Source organism: Schistocerca piceifrons, chromosome 3, assembly GCF_021461385.2.
Source record: "Schistocerca piceifrons isolate TAMUIC-IGC-003096 chromosome 3, iqSchPice1.1, whole genome shotgun sequence".
In the NCBI taxonomy this organism is placed as follows: domain Eukaryota; kingdom Metazoa; phylum Arthropoda; class Insecta; order Orthoptera; family Acrididae; genus Schistocerca; species Schistocerca piceifrons.
The window spans coordinates 421,904,334-421,928,858 of NC_060140.1; the positions used below are offsets into that span (position 1 = coordinate 421,904,334).

Sequence of the window (24,525 nt, forward strand, 5' to 3'; positions counted from 1 at the left end):
AATAAGACACAAGCATAATTCACATGCAGACTTTGCCTGTTTAAGATTCACAGTTTAATCATGTACTCTAGTGGAAAGATACTCAAGAAGTTCCCATTAAATATAAAGCAAGAAACTGGGAATCCCAAACGGTCCAGAAGAAACTTAAAAACATTCATTAGCCACTCTTTTTACAAAATGTGAATACCAAGTTAAACTAAAAGGAAAGTAGCAGTGTTCAGTGTAAAGATTCATGACAAGTTTTACTGTACAGTAAAAAAGATTCATTTATTTCAGGTGGTAGACAACTATTTTCTCAGGGATTTATTCATGTTGAGGTAGTAAATAATTGGCTGCAAATGTGAGGTAAGCAGCACTTATTTGATACAAACTGAGCGCCAGACAGTCCCTGGTACATATTTATTCCAATCTTCTATCAATCAATCTCCTTCTCGCCATCTTGTGTCTGTCTCCTCACCACCATTCTATGTTAACCTTCTCTTCCATCCTGCTCTCTGTCTACCCCCTCCTGTCTCCTTCCCTTATCATATTATCACCACCCCCTGATGGGAGATTGTTTTTACACTAGGCTGCCCGCTCGCAGTATATCTTTAAAGATATTAAGTAGTATGGTCATGAAGTTTTAAGTTTTGTTAAAATTAGTGCAGGGGTGCACGAGTCTTTTGTCTGTGGCTTTGCCTGGATACTCACTTGTCACACATTTTACAAATATTTATACACATAGATGTCCTGCAGTTTAGTTTTCACGCAGCTCAATGTTTGATGCCATATCTCTTAAACTGTATGCAATAAAATGATATAATTGTATGGATACATTCAGTGAGGTTCTATATAACCCCACTTTTACATTCTCATAATTAATGTTTTCCCCATCGTTTACAACATTTATCAGTCCCATCAAATTTCCTATGCCCACAGTGTTGATTTGCACCCGATTTGGGTCAACATATTTATAATTTTCCTGCAATTTACGCATTACGAAAAAATGTTTGTGGAGAAAAAATGATGTTGGCCATCCAGTAATGTTTGCAAATTTTTTATGGTTAAGCTTCTTGACACCACGGCACTCTACTCAATGGATTTGAACCAGTAAATATGTAAAAGTTGGAACAATTCATGCCGTATCTCCCACTGTTGCCAAGCTCTACTTGGCATGGTAGCGGAGGGGAGTAACTAGGTTTGTTCGAATGAATATATCTTGACCAATCACAACCATTTCTAAACTGTCTCTACTGCGCAAACGCAGTTTTGTGATTGTTGTGATCATCGTGAAACCTTTGTTGAACCACATTTAGCATGTTTTCGCATTATGTCCACTTGGAGTGCTAGCTGACACAATCATTCACTTTGCAATGCTCAAATGTTTTTAGTTTAAACACAGTGCCAGTTACGTATTTTATTCATGTTGAGCAAAATGTGTTTCAGGAATTTATTCTCGTTGTCAAGTGCAGAATTTATGTATGTACAAGGTGTACAACTTAGCTTCCGCTGTTTTCCGATAGGTAGCAACAACGGTAAGAAGCGGTCAAAAGAAACAGCTCGCAGACGTTAAGCAGTTAGCTTGGACCTCAGTCAATATAATCACATTCAAACATTAGTCGATTAGTGTCTTCTGCATCATAAAGTTGTTCTTGCTTGAAAATATCAGTTTACGAGCCATTTCTCATCATTTGCGGAAGGTGTTACTGTTTTGTTTAAATATCGAGAAAACAGCAGCTGAGTCTCATCAAATGCTCTGAAGTACATATGGTAAGAACACTCTTAGTGAAAGAATGTGTCGTGAGTGGTTTCGTCGCTTCAAGAACGGTGATTTTAATGTCGTAGACCGGCATAATGGTGGAAAAGAGGGTTTTCAAAGATGCAGAAATGGAGACATCGCTGATTGAAGACTCGCGTCAAACTCTAGAAGAATTGGCACAATTAGTGGTAGTGACACAGCAAGCCATTTCAAAACGTCTCAAAGCTATGAGCATGATTCAGAAAGAAGGAACTTGGGTCCCCTGTGAGCTGAAACCCAAGAGATGTTGAACGGCATTTGTGTGTTTGTGAACAGTTGCTTCAGATGCAAAAACGGAAAGGATTTCTGCATTGCATTGTGACCAGGTACGAAAAATGGGTTCATTATGATAACCCTAAATGCAAAAAATCGTGGGGATATCCCAGCCATGCTTCAAAGTCGACAGCCAAACCGAATATTCACGGCTCCAGGATCATACTCTGCATTTGGTGGGACCAGCTCAGCATTGTGTACTAGGAGGTACTCGTTATTGAACGCAATTAATGCATTTGAGCAGAGCATTAAAAGACAAATGGCCGCAATACAACAAGAGGCACGATAAAGTGATTTTGCAGCATGACAATGCTCGACCCCATGTTGCAAAAGAGGTCAAATCGTACTTGGAAACGTTAAAATGGAAAGTCGTATCCTAACCGCCATATTCTCCAGACATTGCTCCCTCTATCACCTGTTCAGATCAATGGTGCATGGCCTGGCTGACCAACACTTCCGATCTCATGAAGAAGTTACAAATTGGATCGATTCGTGGGTCGCTTCAAAAGATGATCAATTTTTTCGATGTGGGATTCATACACTGCCCAAAAGATGGGAGAAAGTAGTGGCCAGCGATGGAAAATACTTCAAACGACACGTGTGTAACCAATTTGTTTTATTAAAGCCTCAAATGTTGGGGAAAAAACGGAGGAAGCAAAGTTGTACACTTTGTATTTTTTGTATTGTTACACAAACAATGCGAGTAATAGCTCGTGTGTGTGTGTGTGTGTGTGTGTGTGTGTGTGTGTGTGTGGAGGGGGGGGGGGGGTTTGCTACATAACTAATGGGGCACAGTACCTGATAACCCGAAAAGACGGCTACAGTGCAAGAGACGCAGAATAACACATATTCAAACACCACACAAAATATGGACGTATTTGCACTTGACAATGAGAAAAATTTCTCAAAATGCATCATGCTAAGCATGAAAAAATATGTAACTAGTGCAGTATTTCATTATTTAAATAATGAATGACAGCTGTAAGCTTTCTAAAACATAATTATGACATATGAAATTGAGTCAAACGTTTCTACTTCCCAGACAGTTATCAGTTCCTGTTAAATCAGCAGTTTTTATTAGATAATAAACCTTAATTATATAATAAACAGGTCCCTGTCAAGTCTTTTGATGCCTGTTATGTACATATATCATACATAAAGTGCAAGGGGGTATCCTATACGTAACTTTTACAGCAAAAACATTGTTTCCGAAATTTTTCATTTTTCTGCGTTTTAAACCATTTTTTGAAGTCCCTTGAAAAGTGTAAAAGCGGAGTTTCACTGTGTAAAATGCTGCAAATACAGTTGGCAATAAAGAAGTAGTAAATTTAAATGTCGTGTCTGATGTCCCAATTTTACTGCATGAACTGTGAAAATGTAGTAAGCAATGAACTTTTCCCTTAAATCGTTTTGTGGGGGTTATCAGGGAGAAAAGTTTAAAAAAGGGTTTAAATTACGTAAAGTTTGACAGTGAGGGCACTTAGTGACTTGCAACAAATACTGGCTGAATAAAGTCTGGGAATTAACATGTTGTGAGTTACATTTTCCCCCCCACCTTCCCCACACCTATGAAACATTGGTGCTGCTTAACTGCACAGCAATTCTTTCCGGGTGCAAGTGATACGTGTACAAAGTTTGGTCGAAATCCATCCAGTGACTTAGGACGAGATGTGAAACAAACACACACACACACACACACACACACACACACACACATTTTTATAACACATTTTAAGATAGGAAAATAGACCCACCACAAAGGAATTAATCAAATGGAATGGAAATATAATTTTTTTTTTTTTTTTTTTTTTTTTTTTTTTTTTTTTTTTTTTTTTTTTTTTTTTTTTTTAATGGATAATTTTTCACAAGAGAGCTAAAATTGAGCAAGTTAGTAACGCTTTGGTCCTCCTCTGGTCCTTATGCAAGCAGTTATTCAGCTTGGAATAGATAGCTAAAGTTGTTGGATATCCTCATGAGGGATATTGTGCCACATTCTGTCCAGTTGATGCATTAGATTGTCAAAATCCCAAGCTTGTTATGGGGTCCTGCCCATAATGCTCCACATGTTCTCTATTGGGGAGAGATCCTGTGACCTTGTTGCTTAAGGTAGGGTTTGGCAAGCAGGAAGACAAGCAGTAGAAACTCTCCTTGTGCGGGCAGACATTGTCTTGCTGTAGCCGAGGGTGACTTACCATGAAGGGCAACAAAACAGGGCAAAGTGAATAGTCAATGTATTGCTGTGCTGATAGGCTGCTGTGGATTACAACCAAATAGTTCCTGCTATGGAAAGAAGTGGCACCCCACACCATCAAGCTTGGTTATCAGGGAGGTAGAACAGAGGAAAAATGAGACCTCAGAGAACAGGTCTTGAGTTAAGGGTGAGTGAAGTTAAGTTTACAGAGCAGCGATGGAGATGGGGGTGGGGCAGAGGTTAGCAGAGTTTGAGAACAGGAGGGTTACGGTATGAAAGAAAATGTTGTAAAGACAATGCCCTTATAAGTACTTCACAAAAGCCAATGTTACATGGAATGTACCATATGGCATGGGCTGTGAAGCAGCCATGGAAATAATCATGTTGTGTTCAGCAATATGTTTAGCTGCTGGATGGTCTGCTGTGCTCTGGACCATAGTTCGGCAGTGGACGTAAGTGTGTTTGGACAGCTGGTAGGTGGCTTTGCATGCATAAAATGATGAGCAAAAATTCCATCAGAGTTGGTATATGGCTTAACTGCTTTCACTTGTGGCCCCTCCTCAAATAAGTTAAGCCTGTGATGGGATCAGAGAACGATGTGTGTGTATGTATCATACAGGTCTGGCATTTGGGTCTTCCATGGTGGTAAAATGTGTGTGGCAAAAAGTTAATAGTTGTGGTATCAGAATGAACTAGAGTATTGTATAGATTATGTTTTATGAGAAGTGGGAAGGGTTGTGTGTAGGTCGTTACTCATTTCTGTGCACAACGATTAATTGGAGCCTTGATGCAGGATGTGTTTGAGTTGTTGCAGTCTGGGATGATATTGGTTTCTTTCATTCTGCTGATAGGTGACTGGAGTATGCATGTCATTTTACAGGAAAGTAACTTGGGGAGAATATTAAGAAGCAAAAAGTAAGTAAACATGAAGAAGGGGGTATGATAATGTAAGAAGCACGTGACAGCACTGAAAGACCTAAATCAAAACCAGACACCTGAAGTAGAAGACATTCCCTTAGAATTACTGAGAGCTGTGACAGAATGTACAAGACAAAACTGTTCACATGCTAATGGGTGGAAATATCCTCTGACTTTCAGAAGGAAGGAAATACTCGCTGGTGTGAGAATTATGAAACCATCAGTTCAGCAAGACATTATTGAAAAAAAGCGATATAAATTATTTAGAGAAGACTGAAAAAAACTGTTAGAAGCTGAACTATTGACATCAGTTTTGGACCTGGAGAAATGACCGAACACGCTAAGCAATACTGACCCTACAACGTATTGTAGAAGTCATTGCTGGCACAGTTAAAGAATAGTTGAACAGACTGTAGTTCATCATACAGTAGTGTTGAATTACGTGTAAATTTTCGTTTCAGGACTAGATGGTGATAGAGATAATCTTTAGTTCAGGAGAAGGGGGTGGACTCCACTCAACAATTTCTGTTAGCGCTTAGGGGCAAGTGCCAGGTCATTTCGTTGCCATGGTTGTAGTTGATGCGCATGCTGTGCTTTATGTATTGTTAAGATGACTTCTGTCGATACTAAATGTATAGAAGTGACTTCTCCAGAGAGTAGAGAAGTTACTTGCATTAATACAGCACCATCTTGCGGGTAGTGTCAACATATCATCTGAAAAGCAAAATATAGTGGGTCTAGTGTTTTTTGTGACTACTGTTTCTTAGTGAAGATGCAGTGAGTATTTAATTGAATTAAAATTGCCTAAAGATAAAATCCTATGGAATTATTTGCGCAGAACTCTTCCAATTCTATTAACTGGCATAATTTTAATCTGCAGTTAAATCATTTTTTCAGGGATTCATGTAATTATGGAAAAGGAACAGAAGACAAGTAAGCACGTCAATATCTCATGGTTGAGTCATGTTTGGTTGGTTGGTTGGTTTGGGTGAGGGGACCAAACAGCGAGGTCATCTATCCCATCGGATTAGGAAAAGATGGTGAAGGAAGTCACCCGTGCCCTTTCCAAGGAAACATTTGCTTGAAGCAGTTTAAGGAAATCATGGGAAACGTAAATCAGGATGGCCGGATGTGGGTTTGAACCAGTCGTTTTCCCAAATGAGTCCAGTGTGCTAACCACTGTGCCACCTCGCTCAGTTTGAGTCAAATAATAAGGCAGTGTATGTAATTTGCATTGAAACATTAACTCTCAAAGAACACAAAATAGTCATTATCCGACTAAACATTCTCAGAGTTGTTCAGTTTTTAGTAGAAGCCAACGGTTAGAAATATATGCATCTTTGATATGCAGTTTGAAGTTTCAGCAGATGTTTGAGGAAGTAAATGCTGAACAAGAAGGAGCAACTTGTGTTAGTTTTCACGGGGTTCACCCAATAGCAAAGTATGGAAAAGCATTTATTGACGGCAAATTAATAACGGATTACATGATTGCAGCAACTGAAGAAATGTCCAGAAAACACTAATTTATGTGAAAACATAAGTTTTTCAGCAAACATGGTGGCTTGAACAGTAAAAGATATTGGACTTCCTGGCAGATTAAAACTGTGTGCCCGACCGAGACTTGAACTCGGGACCTATGCCTTTCGCGGGGAAGTGCTCTACCATCTGAGCTACCGAAGCACGACTCACGCCCGGTACTCACAGCTTTACTTCTGCCAGTACCTCGTCTCCTACCTTCCAAACTTTACAGAAGCTTCTGTAAAGGAGACGAGGTACCGGCAGAAGTAAAGCTGTGAGTACCGGGCGCGAGTCGTGCTTCGGTAGCTCAGATGGTAGAGCACTTGCCCGCGAAAGGCAAAGGTCCCGAGTTCGAGTCTCGGTCGGGCACACAGTTTTAATCTGCCAGGAAGTTTCATATCAGCGCACACATCGGCTCTCCTGTTTTTGGAATGGGGGACTGATGACCTTCGCTGTTTAGTCCCCCTTAAACATCCCAACAACCACCACCACCAGCACACACTCCACTGCAGAGTGAAAATCTCATTCTGGAGTAAAAGATATTGCTGAAAATATATTAACTTAATTATCTGAGCAAACTTTGCACAAGGGAAACTGTGGGATCTGCAGATGAGACTTTGAGTGGTGAACAGGTATGTAAAGAAAACAATATACGCAGAATGCCAAATCGGAAAATACAAAAAGGAAGCGTCAGGCACCCACAACCCATACAGCAACGTAACAAGTACAGATACACTCTACAAACCCATACAACCCAAATTACTAAACAGCGTAGTAATGTGTTGGGAGAAGCAAAGTGGCTGTGTAAACCAGGAGGAGGTCAGGACCACACTCTTTTCACAGTTGGGAGCAGTGCACACACTTCCCGCATAGAGTTGATACCCAATACATTGAGGAGTATTCTGTGCCAAGTTTTCAGACACTTTCCATGCATAGTGGTGTATACATTGATATTGTGGTGCACATAACTGATTATATATAAAAGAATTAAACCTAAAAATGAAGAGTCTGTAATGCAGATAGATGGCACGATTCTCACACTCTTCCATGCAGCATGTGTATAGTTTATATTGGCAAAAAAAAAGTATACATCCAGAGGCTTGCAGTACCTTGTAGCTTATGGTTTTATCATCATTGTCTGCAATTGTACTTCCCTGTTGCCGTAGGCTTTCAGTGGGTGATGGTTCATAGGAACACGTTTTGCAGCAGCAACTGAGTCGTATCACTGTCAGACGATGTTCCTGTTGTCCAGCACTCTATCACACAATGTCTGGCCTTCCAACATGATAGCATCCCTTTCAGAAAGTTGGTCCGACAAGTTCGACAACTCTCATGCAATATGCCTGTCAGTGTACATCGGAGCTGTGTCATCTGGTGGGTACTTCTGTGTCAGCTTTGTCATTGATATTTGTACCACAGCATGGGATTACATGCAATTTCGGTAACCTCACAACCAAACACCATCTTCCACAAGTAAATGTCACTACCGTATGACATGTGCATGCTCTTTCATGCATGCAGCTTCTCACATGTCCTTGCAATGCACATCAGATTTATTGCCTGTTTGTCCATGTAGGGCTGAACGTATTTCCAGTGAATGAAAGTGCTCGTTGTCTTGTACTCAATTTTCTATTGGGATGCACGTGGTTCAGCAAACATTTTAACTGTAGTCCTCGTCCTACGGAACTCCATCTCTTGTTTAGGATGTTCATACCACATTTATCGCAAACTTCATCACCACACACATTGTGCGCAGGCATCTCCTTTGCGTGCCCTAGTCTGCAAGTTGTGAGCAAGTGCGCCTAATGACCCACCACACATGTTGTTAATGATTACAGGCAGGTGAAAAATAAAAAATTAGTACATATCCTTATTGTTTGGGAAAGTCTAGCCCAAAATCATGTGCCACATGACCTCTTTCTTATTTAAACTTCATGAGCTGAATCCAAGATGCTGTATTTAAGAATGGCCACCAAGATGACTGTTAGCAACATAAGTTGCAGCGCCATCACTGTTACCGTTATCATACTTCTAACCTTTCTTTAGGTAAGCCGTTTCCAGTATAAAAGGTTGGATATGGGTTTTGGCCTACCAGTGTGTTGCGAGCAAACCCTCACATTACATGTCCTCATCAGATGGTTGCAAGTGATAGTGGAAAAACCGTATTTCACTCTTACTGTTTCCTTTACATGCTTGTTCACTTCTCAAAGTCTATTGCAAGTTCTTGTCGTCTGATCTCATAGCTTCCCTCTTTAGAGTGGTTCTCTTTGGCTTTGGATGAGTCAACTGTTATTTCAGATGCTGTGTTGGTGTTAAATTTTATTCAAGGGATGAAAAAATTATGGAAATGTATGAAGAGTTCTTGACCTTCCTGGCACTTACGGCATGCACACCAGAGAAGAAATTTTTAAAGAGGGTAGAAAATGCTGTTCCTTCTCTGGAAAAACTTTAGGTGTATCGTGTGTGTGTGTGTGTGTGTGTGTGTGTGTGTGTGTGTGTGTGTGTCAGTCAAAGAAATCTACAACTCTTTATGATATTTTAATGTACTTTAAAGTGTTGTCAGTGTGATTTGTAGGAAGATGTAGGATGACTTTGATAAAACAGGATGTTTATGCGGACAAAAAAAAATTCTCACATTTTCTCTGTTAAAAAAACACTTTTTCTGTGGGTGAAAGTACATTTTTTTCCATTTTAAGTGACAGTATACTTTCCCTCAGAGTTGTAAAATGTATCAATCCTTTGAATGGTAAAGGTTTTATACAAAGAAGTAGAACTTTCCAGCACTTTAGGAAACTAAACCCTACAAAAACAATGCGTTTTGGAAAGGCCGTTGATGTACAGCAACAGGTACAACATTATATTTTCAAATTATCAAAGCATAAACTCAAATTCCACCAAATACAGGCTAGTAGATTCTGAAACACTGAAATCTTGATTATGCTACACAATGCGCTTCTGTCAGTCCATCATTTGTCATGTCAAATGAGATCACCAGCCAAAGACAGCAGATATTCAGACCATAAGACAGGTGGTGTAGTCAGTCAGTAGAAACTCAATATTAAGTAGCACAAACATGCAAATAGGAAAAGTTTATGGTTTAAATTAATATATGTGCAGTATAGCTACAAGAAAAGCTAAGCTTTCACATATAATATTGGTCTTTATAGCGTGTGTTACACTTTGATTCATTAAACACAATTATGCCAGTAGAACTTTTAAGTACCGTATTTACTCGAATTTAAGCCGCACTCAAATCTAAGCCGCACCTGAAAAATGAGACTCGAAATTCAAGGGGAAAGAAAAGTTTTAGGCCGCACTTCCAAATCGAAACAAAGTTGGTCCATTGTAATATGAGACACAATTTAGGTTGAATGAACGACGATACGGCTGTAGTAGTTTGGTTTGAGTCGTAAGCTTAGCAGTTAAGCTTTACCAGGTAGCCGTTGTTATGCGTCAGGTGCTCCGTCCGTATTTAAGCAGGTGCCCTTCCTTTATCACATGCTTCGTCTGGTTTGAATTGATTGCTTATTTTTCTTTGATCTGACAAGTGCAGTTCTCTTTGTTATAGGTGTTTCCGTCACTCAAAGCTGAAAATGCATTACTGTACTGTGTCATGCATTGTTTGTCGCATTCTGAAAATGAGGGTTTACGGCCTGTCACCGCTTGCGGCATGGCTTGCTTTTGTGCACGCTACCGCTGCTTAAAAAAAAGAGGAATCGTCTCATTAGCGAAACATTGTCAAGAGACTGCTATTCGTTGCTACTTACACTGCTGCTTTCTTTGATAATGATCAACAAGAACCAAATAATAGACTGCGTATGATAGAAGATGTTCTTGACGAGAATTTAGTGAAAATTTTTTCCATTTGAAAATCTTTGCAGACGCCTCTTTAGTACATTACATTATGCACAGAAATTAGTCATCTTAGATTTAAAAATCTAGTCAATTGCCGTGCTTCATTTCTGACTGTATCACTATTAGGCATAAGAATAATACGAATATAAACATGACATGGTATGTATATTCTTCCGCGTCTGCTGTTGTCTCACTCTAGTTTCATAGTTTATTAGGCGGGCAGGATTTAAATGAGATAGCAGCAAACACGAAAGAATACATGGCAAAATGTTTATATTCGTATTATTCTTATGGTGAAGAGAATACTGCATGTGACTCACAATTCATAAAAGTTCCTATTAGCAACCATTTCTTCTCACAGTTAGGAAAAAATTCAGAAAGCAGAGTTGGCCATATTGACAAATATCCCAAACAGTCTTGCCAGTCGGATTTTCGTAGTACATTGAAATGCTGCTACGTTCGAAGAGGAACAATACGGAATTTGTATTTACTTCGTCGGATAATGTATGAAAATGCAGTGGTCGAAACTCGGGGCGGAGAAAAAAAAGCTCGTCTTCCACCTTTTTTTTATTTATTTACTGACGCAGAGGTTTTGGTGCCAGTATTTGTCTTTGTGCCTGTGAAGCATGCCTGCGTAGCGCTACATATATTCGACGACAGAAGTTAGTTGTGGCGGCACCTACCAACATTTTTCAGAACTTCCGCTTACTTTGCACTCGATTCTAAGCCGCAGGCGGTTTTTTGGATTACAAAAACCAGAAAAAAGGTGCGGCTTAGATTCGAGTAAATACGGTAATGGCGTAAATGGCTGGTCTTCTGGTCCTGAACTATTTCTGATTGGCTCATCCTCAGTGAAAAGTTTTTAACGGGAGTCAAATAATCCATGCATTGTTTTCTTCTGCCCCCTCCCTCTGCCAGACAGTCTCACATGTAACAATTCATCTTGTGTGAAAGAAAAATTTACTTTGAAAGTAACACTTCTCACACCACCATTTTTAGTATTTTCCAGTGACCTGTTAGAAATGTGAACAGTTGTGACATCATGCTCATCAAAAGCAGTTTTCTGTTACAAAGTATTGCATCGTCTTCATCCTAAAGCCTTAGACACATCTTGCTGTTGGCAGACACTTTTATGTGCACTGTTTTTTGTTTTAAATGTGGCATTTTATTTGCGACTGAAGTTATATATTTGTGTTATTTTCTCATTTATGTTTTATTGCTACAGGATTATTACGCGTATTGCCTGCATTGTTTCCAGGTACATTCTGGTCTGTACTTCGTAGGTTAAAGTTACCTCCAACTAATACGGCATAATCAGAGTACTTCTGCACTGTGGTGCAGAGCACACAAACTTTGTTAATTATCATATATCTTCTTTATTTTAGGCTATTGGTGCATTTTCTAAAATAATCTCAACATAAGAATTTACATGTGACGTACTGCAGCTCCTGCCTGTTACCACGAAGAGTGCTAAATCACCCTGTTTAAAGCAAAAATTAATGCTGAGGTTTTGATATAGTCTAATTGGGTATGTTCATTATGGTAGTTTCTCTGAAACGTTGAAGTCTCAAGGAAATTAGTTGTACATGTATTAGCCATGAAATTTAGAGACATGGGAAAATCTGAAAGACTTAGTAGAAATATCAGCTGTCTGTTGACTGAAACATATGTATTGAGTGATTTTGTTATGTTAGTTTTTTCCTTGAAGAAAAATTTTTCATATAAGGGAAGGTGAAGCTGTCCCTAAGTCACTTGGTTCCCCCTAATGTGCTCTGATTGTTTCTGTTGTGGCCTTCAGCCTTCAGTCTGAAGACTGGTTTGATGCAGCTCTCTACACAGTTATACCCTGTGCGAGTCTCTTCATCTGCGAATAACTACTACAACCCGCATTTTTCTGAATCTGCTTACTGTATTCGTCTCTTGGTCTCTGTTTCTGCTTTTTTCCACCCACACTTTGCTCCAGTATCAAATTGGTGATCCCTTTGTGTCTCAGAATGTGTCCTATCAACAGAGGGCCCCCCCCCCCCCCCCCCCCCCCTCAAATTGTGCTATAAATTTCTTGTCTCTGTCTCCCCAATTCCATTAAGTGCTTCCTAATTAGTTACATGATTGACTCATCTAGTCCTCAGCATTTTTCTGTAGCATCACATTTTGAAAGCTCATTCTTTTTCAATCTGAACTGTTTCACTTTCATACATGACTACACTCAAGACAAATACCTTCAGAAAATACTTCCTAACACTTAAATCTTTATTCAGTGTTAATAAATTTCTCTTCTTCAGAAATGCTTTTTCTGCCATTACTAGTCTGCATTTTATATCGTTTCTATTCCAACAATAATCAGCTACTTTGCTGCCCAAATAGCAAAACTCATCTACTACTCAGTGCCTTGCTTCCTATCCTGATTCCTTTAGCATCATTTGAATTAATTCAGCTAAACTATGTTATCCTTGTTTTGCTTTTATTGATGTTCATCTTATATCCTCGTCTGAAGACCCTGTCCATTCCGTTAAACTGCTCTGCCAAGTCCTTTGCTGTCTGACCTATTTACAATGTTATCGACAAACCTCTTAGTTTTTATTTCTTCTTCCTGAACTTTAATTGCCAATTCAAATTTTTCTTTGGTTTCTTTTACTGCTTGCTGAATGTAAAGATGGAATAACATTGGGGATAAGGCTACAGCCCTGTCTCGCTCTTTCTTCAATCATTTTCTCGTTTTTTGTAAACTTCAAAGAAGCATACGACTACAGTATTGACAGAACATCTGTCTTGAATATTGGAAGCATTTGGTGTAGATGATAAAACATCTACCATAAACTTGCACATACTAACACGCACAAAATCTGAAGTTAAATTTCTTACTTATATGTGAAGTTTTTTGGTACAATTGTGTCAAACAAGAACATGGTGTATCTCATATTTTGTTCAATGATGCAATTTGCAGATGCACTAAGGGATATTGAATTCAATGTCTGGTTATACAGGGTAAGTCACTAACTGTTGCTATCTAGAATAACTCTGAAAGTATGACAGTAGCTGAAAAGTTTGCGGGACAAATATATGGGAAAACGGGCCATAATGACTTTTGATAGGGTCGCGCCGTAGATATGAAGGTCAGCTTTGTTTTTGTAAATGTAACAGTAAGGTCAATGAAGGTCACAAAAGTGGCATGAGTGTCCATTTACAGAACGTATTTGTAGTGATGACCATTGGTATCGATGCACTGCTGTAATTTTCTTATCATGGATTCAGTGGTATTCCTTATCACTTTGGCAGTAAGACGTTTTGCTTGCGTGTATCGTTTGTGTATTTACTCCTATAATTTTAATTGGTAGGATTTTGCTCTACAGCTCAAGTCTTGTCTACCAATCCATATGTAGATTGAATATGACAGTCTCAAGCACAGCAGCAAATCACTGCTTGTTTTGGTAGTCAACATCATTAAAATCCTACGACACACTTGTACATAGAACTTATACCCAGGAAACGAACAATTTCCTTCGTTCACCACTTTATATTTCACTTCATTTACTCTCTACCTACACACCTAACCTCAATACTCGTGCAACTAGTGTCACCAGAGTTGTAACAAACCAAAAATGTTTAGTTTTGCCAATGAGTTGCGCAAATGAGCGTCGCACATGCGCCCTGGCTGATAGTACAGTTGCGTGCAACCCAGTGTCGTTCTGTAAACTAGGCTTTAGCTTCCCTGCACTTCTTATTTATTACATTCCTCAGTGACTGTATTCCTGAATATCCTTAAACACGTTTATACACCAGTCATGACAGAACTAAAATTGATTGATAATGATGGTATGTTGTTCAGTGCGGAGTACAGAACAACGGTCAGACATGTACATGGTAGAATAATCAGTGGATTCGGTTAATTGAATATTGGGTAATTGAGGTCCTGTTGTACTCGTAGTGGCTGCTGAGACTAAGAAAAATACCAAATTTCAATTCTTTTTACGTCAAACAGTTTCTGAAATATGACTCTGTAAATTTTTCAAACATGGCAAAAAGAAAGCACGACGAGACTTTTTTCAGATGTCTCATAACGTGTTTTAATAGAGCTCAGAGCTGGGAAATGTCATTTTTTCAGCATTTCTTTTGCTCTTTCCAGTTATATACAACCCAGCATATGTTTTAATTAAGAATGTTTTCAAAATACAATAAAAATTTTAATTTTTTTCCAAAAGTACATAATTTAAAACTTTCAGTACATTTCCAAATATACTTGGTACTGTTGTATACCACATGGCAAAATGTAAATATGGGATGATAATGGGTTTGTTGCTAAAAGAAAAATTATTCCACACTCATTTTGACCAAATCTACCTTTAACAAATGGGAATTTAATAAAAACATACAGGAAGGTAACAAAAATATCAGAAATATCAAAATATCAACTTCTTAAAACAAAACCAATGAGCATATTTAATAATTAAATTGATTGCTTACTTCAATTTTATACATTTTAAACCAATAGCATAGTAACTGGTAAACAAAAATATTGCACAAGGGGCCTACAGATTTAAATAAAGTATGAAAAAATCGTAAGTATTGATGTAATAGCTCTGGTCCAAACAGATTAATCAAAATACATATTCCATTTATACAGACTTGAGCCAGTGTTTGAAGGCTGAGCAAGTTGGTACCTGTCTATGCATGCTGGCTGTGAACAAGGTGAAACAAACACAATCTGCCTCGAGCCATGCACTTACTGTATGTACAATCATTCAGTGACTATATAGAACTTGGTATTTTTTAATAGTTCATTTACAAGTAAAACTGTAAATTGGAGGAGTGTTTTACAGCACTGCACTTTTTATAGGTTGTACACTGATACAAAAATCACTTTAAGAGTACAGTGTTATAATCCATTGAAGAAATCGAATAATTTTGAGGTGCAGAAAAAAAACTGAGAAATGTCATAGTGTGGATGCCTCAGTTACTTCCACAAATACCTAATGGCTCCATGATTTGTGATAAATGTAGTAAGGATATAACCAAGTTGAAAAATACAGCCAGTGATAAAATGCTGAGGGTGAAGATTCGCCTGGATCGAAGGTAATCATCCTGCACAAAGACCTAGGCGTCACTAAAATTCCAGTGATTGTTAAAACATTTGGCACATTACTTCAAGAACTAGGCAAGTCCCCAGTTGATAATGAGGAAAAATTATATCGACACTATGCCAAATCAAAAGTGGAAAAATCTGTTAGTCCATGAAATGTCAACTTTCTGTTGATGCTGAAAATTTGTCAAATAATGATACCAATATTGACAAATCTATTCTCCAAAATCTCAAAACCAGTTTTTTTTAATTCTACAAGTAGGGCAAAAAACTGAAATATTTTAAGAGTTTACCTGAAAAATTGAGTATCAGGAAGATAACTGAAAAAATTGGAAGAAAGGATTATCTACGATCCAAATTGTTTACAAATAGGAAATGGACAGTGCCATGTATTAAAGATTGCAGGATGATTATTACAGAACCAAGTGGAAGTACAACAAAATATAAAAAAGGTCTAAGGTTGTGTAACCTTAAATAAGCTTACAAATGTTTTAAAGAAAAGTTTCCAATATAAACACAGGTTGCTGTAAATTTGATGAGTTGAGACCAAGTGGGACAGTGGCACACACTACTTTTGTGTGCACCCAAGTTGCCAAAACATAAAATTAATGATAGGAAATGCCAAAATAAAATCAGTAATAAATGGCAACTTAAACAATTACAAGCAGTACATTGCAAAAATGCCTTGCAACACATAATCAGTTGATTGTAACAACTGTAAGTACTGTACATGAGAAAGTGTAATGTGTAAAATTTTACAAGACAGTCTCAATGAAAATTCAATTAGAAATTCCACCAGTGGATGTCAGTTGACCACTGTAACCTAGAAAATGTACAGAATGTCAGAATAATTTATAGACGTATTCTGTACTAAGATGTCCTTTATGGTATGGCATGTCATTGCCAAGCAATAGAGCATTCCTTAACTCAACAAGAGAAAATGTTAATGAATGTGAATTCGTTTTACATGTGATTTTTCACAGATCCACAAGATGAAGCTCAGAGTTACCACTGAACAAGCCAACAAATCACTATACATCCTTTCATTATACAACACACAAAAAAAAGCATTGTATCACCTTGGTTCCAAGGTCTTCTGAGGACTGATTTTGAATTCGTATGTTGCATCAATAACTCAGAACCTTAGATTGTTCATAGATGTCACTCAACCTGCATAGAAGTTAAACAAACATACATGTGCAGTACTTCGTTGACGGAGTGGGTAAGACAGCCGATCAGTTCCAATCATAACACCAGGAAGAAGTACACTACTTGTGTTGTCTGCAGTTCCACTATGCCCAGAAGGTCAATTCTGAAGTTTGATTATATCCGCGTTGTTAACCTTGTCAAAAAGGGCTCTCAAGGGAAGTTTCCAGATGTTTTGGTGTGAACCAAAGGTACTCTGTTTGGACAAGGATGAGGTACAGAGTACAGGAACTGCCGATTACTTGCCTCGCTGCAACCGCCATAGGCTACTACTGCAGCTGATTACACTGCTTATGGATTTTAGATCAAAGGAACACTGAGAAGGGAGGAATGCCACCATGCTGAATAATAATTTTTGTGCAGCCTGAGGACATCAGTGTTTAGACTGGGACTGTACGAAATAGGCTGCATGATGTTCAACTTAACTCCTAATGTCCATGGCAAGGTCCCTCTTTGTCACTTAGACACCATACAGTGTGGTACAGATGGGCCCAACAACCTGCAGAGTGGACTTGCCATAATTGGCATAAAGTTCTACTCACACATGACTCACATATCCCTTCAACCAATAGTCAGAGATGTTTTAGGAGGCACTCAGTTCAGCCTGAACGTTTTGGACACACTGTCCAGTGAATGCAGCAAGGTGGTGGTTCCCTCAGGTTTTGGGGGTAACATTTTGTGGGACCAGTATATACCACTGGTGATGAGGAATTAGTCTTAATGAATGACAATTCTCGCACTCATCATGCACATCTTGTGAATGCATTCCTTCATGGTAATGAAATCACTAGATTAGAATGGCCAACACGTTCTCCAGACTTGAACCCTATCGAACATGCCTGTAATATATTGAAGAGGGTTGATTGTGGATGAGCTGACACACAAAACGGATATGTCTACATCGAATCATCGTTAGGAGAGGGACAATCTGGACCAACAGTACCTTGATTTGATAGACAGTATGCCACGACAGATACATGCGCGCATCAGTGCAAGTGGATGTGTTTTGGTAGGCACTGGTGTATGCTACAATCGGGAACCCAAATTCAGAAAGTCTAAATTATTATTGACAAACTTGCAATTTTTTGGTTTTATGAACAGTGAAGACATGTGAAATGTTGTTTTTTTTTGTATATCTCTATTCCATTTTTATGTAAAGGTTGAGGAACTCGTGTATGTATTATAGACAGGAAGACAAAATTGCGCATGTGAGCTTTGTCATTATTTATGATTGCCTGGAGTGCAATACAGTAGCTGTTTACAGCTTTCAAAAGAAGCTAATTTCATATCTAACAAATTTCAAAAGCTTCCAAAAAATATTTACTATTTTTTCAAACAGTTCTGCTGCCCAATACAAAATAAGAAAAATTTTTTGAACCTTCGCTTTCATGAAAATGACTAAAAAAATATAGTTGCACTTTTTAGCTGTAGCACACAAAGCAGTGGAGTAGGGAGTTCCATTAAGAGACTGGCAGCCTTTGCAAGTTTGCGAAGGGCATACTGCAACCAGACCCAAACCCCATAAGATCTATTTGATTAGGCAGCAGATAACATAACAAAAATGGATTTTGCTATTTTACTCAAGAAGAGTACACTGCTTAGAAGTGTTCCTAAAAATCCAGATTGAAGAAGCAGTCAAAGGAACACAACAGTTTCATTCAGTCATTTTTAATTCATTCTCAACACTACATCAAAGTTACTAGTGAAATATTTTTCAGATGCTGTACACTGCTGGGAGAGGGAGACAACTATATTACTGGACAGACCTAAGTTACATGACAGATCAGGATAGGTCACCATTGTGCAAGACAAAAACTGATGGCTTGGGTACATTTTAGAAAAATGTGAAGAACCTGATAAAGTGAAAATAACTTTCCTTCATCCATGTAGACCAGCTACATCTATTCTTATCTATTCTCTTACCTATATATGCAGGTGTTCTGTGGGTGTCAGTTGGGGATGTTGTCAGAAAAGTAAATAAATTTCCTTAGACTAGGATAACATACATTTCTGTTGTAAGTGAAACCCAATTGGCCTTTTTAAAATGTAATCAGCCTTTTAATATGTAATCCTTGAAGGTCAGAGAGAATTTTTTCAGAGATTAATTTTTTGGGAAACTGCCTTCAACTCAAAATTTAATCTTTTCATCAGGTTAGTGATACTTTTAAAATTGTTAGTACCTATTGTGTTGGATTTGGCTGTCTATAGATACCTGCTATTCGAAATGAGGTATCATGTATTTAATTTTTGTATTTAAAAGTTCTTGTCAAAGTGTCATGAACCAGAATTATTACAGCAATACTTTTTTCATACCTTATTTAAATTTGCAGTTCTGGGTCCCCTGTTCAATATTTTTGTTTTACCAATTAATCAGCTATTTACTTTAAAATGTATAAATTTAAATTAAGTAATCAACTTAATTTAATTATAGGAGATGCTAATTGGTTTCATTTAAAGAAGATATTTTTATATTTCTGATATTTTGTAGTTGCCTTTCTGTATATTTTAATTAAACTCCTATTTGTTAAAAGGTGGTTTGGTCATAATGGGACTATTAGTGGAAGAAACAAGAATCATCCCATATTTATATTTTGCCGTTTGGTATATAACAGTACTAAGTATTTATGGAAATATATTGAAAATTTAAAATTAGGTACTTCTGGAAAAAAAAGTATTTCTTAATTTCCATTTGTATTTTGTTTAAATTTCTTTGTTAGAACGTACATTGTGTTGTATATCATGAAAAAGAGCATAAAAAATGCTGCTGAATGACATGTACCCCAGCTCTCAGCTTACTTAGGTCATGGGACATAATGAGGTAGATGAGAAGGAAATGTACACTTTTTTTTTTTTTTTTTTGTTGACATGTATAAAGTGTAGGTATTTGGCTTTTCTGTTACAAAACTATTACTATTCAACAATACTAGAAAATATTTTCATTATTCTGTGAATAACATTAAAAATGAAACTTTGTTTACTATTGAAAATTTATGTTCATTTCTTTCGTAATATGTACGTAGTAAAAGCATACAGGTAGTAAATACTTCTGTTTTAGGCGAACACCACCAATCAACCCTGAAATATTGCGGACAATGAAGATGCAGGGGACCATCGGCTATGCTCCTAATCCGATGAGCAGTCGAAGAAATCAAGTGAGACTACAGATTTTGAAAAATCGTACATATAATGTTACATAGCTTCAGTTCACTCGAATGTATATAAATATTAGATGTCGTCTGTAATAATGATCGTTTCATTTTAGTCTCATTTCTAAATTATTTGTATTATTTCATTTGAGAAATATCGAAATAGTACAATTTTTATACTTAATTTCACCATGGTGATTGGGGTAATTCTTTTCTTTCACTTTCGGTGTTCTTGCTCTTAGACATCTCTGGTGCAACATGTCTTAAATTTAAGTTGTATATGTGTGAATACTTACGTATCTTGTGAAATGGTAAGTTCTGATGCACAAAAACAAATTTTGAGAATTGCCATTATCCATTTGCTAGTTATACGTTAAGCGTGTTTGAAAAGGAGTTTTCTTTTCTTTTCTTTTCTTCGTACACAGAATCACCCTATAATTATTTTATTAGTTTAAGCTCTTGCAAGAGAACATATTCCTATATTATGTGATACATTACTCTAAGGTTAAAGTGCTCTTGGGCTGCACAAATTTTGACCTGTAAAACAGGTGATTGAAATATTTATCACTTTAAAGTATTAGTGACTTACTCACAATAATCTCTCATGGTCTGTGATATCTCATATTTAAGGATTGAATATGTTATTTAGTCCTTGTCTTTACTGGCCACTGCAGCAGCAGAGTGGTATAGTATGCTGTGAAATTAGTCATAAAATATTTCTATTGTTATTGTATATTATTGTGTTAGAGTTAGAGCAAAACATTTTGCCACTCAGGTGCTGACAGTGTATAACGGACTGCTGAGCATTGGGTGTAAGAATCTTTCTTGAGTCCCTTTGCTAACTTTTTTGAATCTTTATTGACTGACACTGAGAAGATTCTTCATATTAAGTAACTGGTTTTGGCAGCTATCTTGCCAGGAGTTCACAAATTTATCAATTGAGACTGACAATATTCCCTACACATTTGAAATTCTGGTTTTCATATATTCGTAATGCTGTATGGGGTGTGTTCTTTTTCTTTTCGAATGATGGTGATTGTGTAGGAGTGAATATCTTTCTCTGTCCCTGTCTGTGAGTGACTGTATTAAAACTACAATATTGTTTGCTGTAATTATTACTTTCCAGAACTCCACACTTACAATTTATAAGACACTTCCCCCCCTGTCTCTTCCAAGATATGTATGTATAACTTTGTGATCCACTTAGTCCAATTGCTTCTATCATTATTCTTCATTGTCATTAACATAATTGTGGATTGGTTTGATCATTGGTTGTCTCTTAGTTTTCAAGTTGTTTAAATTGAGCAGCTGACTAGAATGAGAACACTGCCCTACTTATTTCACTGTTGATTGGCAATTTACTAATTCCTGTTTGATTTGTATTGCATTGATTATCAGTGTGCACGAGAGTTTAATTTTTATGCAAGAGGCCTACTAAGAAGAAAACAAGGAAACAACATTTTGGATTTATATTTACTTACAGCAATTCCTACTGCAATGAGTACGTAACTTCGTATGTATGAGTTGTTTTCATTGATTTGTGTCTCCTATTTTGCTAATGCTTTTCTCCAGACAAGCTAATTTGAACTGTTAAAAAAGGCCACCGTTTTAATGTTGTCTCTCATGTCCACCTATACTTCAACTTCAACTGACTCATGCTGCATGACAATATTGGTTTAATAATTGGTCAAGCAACAGTCAAAAGCATATTCCTTTCTAATTTATGCTGTTTGTTTATTTTTTGTGAGGCGGTTCAGGCTTGTTCTATACCAAAGACAATATTATCCAATGAAGGTTAAGTCACTTGTTTCCAAATTATGATTGACATTGTAAGTATTGCACCGTGTGAGTGGTTTGTGTTATTAAAGGCATGATCTCTCTCTCTCCCCCCCCCCCCCCCCCCCTTTCAGTGTCATGGAACCGATTCGTGAAGGTTGCGCAACCCCCCCTTCCCCCCTCCCCCCTCCCCCCCTTCTCTCTCTCTCTCTCTCTCTCTCTCGTCTGTCTGTCTGTCTGTCTGTCTGTGTGTGTGTGTGTGTGTGTGTGTGTGTGTGTGATGGAGTAGAAAGCCTGACATCTTGATTATTGTGAGTGGGTATGAAATCCTGTTCATTAATTACCTTTCTTAACTGTCTGGTTGAAGAGAAAAATGTTCATGTATGTTAAAGAGTATTTCATGGGTAGTCATTGTTAGCCCCAAATATCTTCTTAATGAGGTCAGTTTTCCTAATCAGTGATGGAGGAAATGGGAAATATTAAAATTATAATCAGAGCAAGCACTCACAACAAACCAAACCTGAACTGGAGCCTTGGCTGTTATGTGCTACATTGCAACTGTCATTTTCAAATTGCTATAAAGTGCAAGCATTACCAATATTATTTGTGTTGTTTATTACACATGTAACTGAAGCTTAGGTTGCTGAAAATATTAAGTCTATTCCATGAAGGCCTGTTACTTTTTCTACAATTTGGTATCTTGTCTGTGGTGATAAGTGTACTGAAACACCCATAAGATGGAAATGCAAGAAAAAGACTGAGTAATCATTTTGGTAAATGTTTAGAATTGTGACCAGTATGAAATGTACGTTATAAAAACATTGAGAATTCAAGTCTGTGTAAAGAAGACAAAATGGCAGTGCAATATGAAGTGCAGAGTTTTGTGGAAAGTCTAACTAAACCAAATTTTTTTATGAAATTGAAAATACTTATTTCAGTATTTGTTTCTTTTGTTTCAAAGACTGGGTTTCTCAAATCTGTTCGTTAATATTCCTGAGAACAATTAATCCCTATTTGCTTGGAAATAGAGTTCATTCTATTATTTTGAGTGGTGGTGCTACATCATACTTTCCAAATACAAGTATAGTATTCACATTCGTGACAAAAATTTGGGCTGCTCAGATTATAATGTAAAAATATGAAACCCAGTTAGCTTTTAATCATATTTTATTTCATAAACGTTTTCATACTTCTACTTTAATATCACACTTATCTCACTATGTAAATTTGTATATATTTAAGGGCTGTTCTGTAACTTATATTCTGCATATATTAGATCTGATTTACATTTTTACCCCCGAAGTTTCATAACCAGTGTTGTAGTGCTGTGTGTCTAATTTATCATTACTGTACTGAAGAATATTGTACTACCAGCTTCTTTAAAGGCTTTAAAATCACTGCTTCAGTGAGTGTAGCAAAGACTTTGTTATAAGATCAATAAAGACTATGAAGTATGTCTTACATATTTTTCATCTTGCTTTCATGTTACCCTATCCTTAATTTAGCAGATATACAAGCTGTAGTAGTGAAAGGACTGTTGTTACATCTGTGGCATGAACCAATGAAATAATTTTGTAACACTTCCTCATCATATCAGTTGAATCACACGATGTATTTCATCAAAGCAAAAGTCAGCTGCATCATAGGATTCAACTATCAGAAACTACTTTTGTTAGATATTCAAATACTAGTTTTGTTCTTTGGCCATCAACTGGGATAGAGCTTAATATTTTCAGTTGGTATCTTATGATAAATTTGATTCGACATTCATGTAATAGCACTGCTGTAAAATTAACGTTTTGATGTTTTTGTCGAATTTTAATTTGTCAGATATTGAGTCTTCAGCAGCTGAATAATCTCAGGTCATACATAATTACAGGTATATAATAGGTAAATCACTTTTGTATGTCAAGAGTGAGGAAAAATAACTGTGGTGAATACTCATTTGCATACCAAGCAAGTTAACAGAATTAGACAAGTTGTTGTGACTACTTAGTATCCCATCCATGAAAATGAGTCAAAGCAAGTTGCTGTAGCAATCTATTATTTTTATTTGGTAAATTGCTTGTGACTTATTTCTGCCTGTTGATTAGTCCAGTCTAAATTGCTATTCATTCATATTTAAACTTTGCTTATCAAAATCTGATACCAGAGATTGCTATACTGGTGAACACAATCACAAAAGTGTAAATATCTGTAAAAAATTTAAGTAAACAAGAGATACATATTCAGAACAGTTACTTGATAAGTATTCATAATAATATAAAAATCTAAAGGTGAAACCAGATTGTCATTTTGACAGTTGGAGAATGCATATTTCTAGTATTGAGTTAGAGAAGCTGAAGAAATGGTTATTGTTTAAAGTTTCGAAACATCTCTTTTTACGTAATTTATCTTTGAATGTTAACCCTAAAATGTTGATGGATCCTCTCTTCACTCAATCTCACCACAGTTACTACTACTACTACTACTACTACTACTACTACTACTACTTTTAATGCTACATTTTCTAAGACTGTTTAGTGTCTATGGTAATTTATAATATTATCCTTGCAGAAAGTAATTTAATTTGGATGAAACTGTCTCAAAAAAATGATGAGCACAGTTGATCTAATTGCTATCATGTCTAAGAATGTTTGAAGATTCTCTACGCTTTCTTACTTAAAGAGGGGTATTTCATCATCATATTTTCTTTGATAGATTGATGGGATTTGTAGGTTACTTTTTGTTTGTTGAACTGCTTCAGGACTTCTTTGTCTGATTATTAAGTAGTGCATCACATTACATC

General features: G+C 37.0%; 1 protein-coding gene across 2 annotated transcripts in view; it reads left to right on the forward strand.

Moving 5' to 3' along the window:
* LOC124789967 (PAN2-PAN3 deadenylation complex catalytic subunit PAN2) overlaps positions 1-24,525 on the forward strand; it is a 297,298-nt gene that overhangs the window by 52,580 nt on the left and 220,193 nt on the right. For both annotated transcript variants that reach the window (XM_047257502.1, XM_047257501.1), the window contains exon 8: positions 19,871-19,967. In XM_047257502.1, the coding sequence (XP_047113458.1) occupies positions 19,871-19,967 (97 nt within the window). The remainder of the gene's footprint in view (positions 1-19,870; positions 19,968-24,525) is intronic.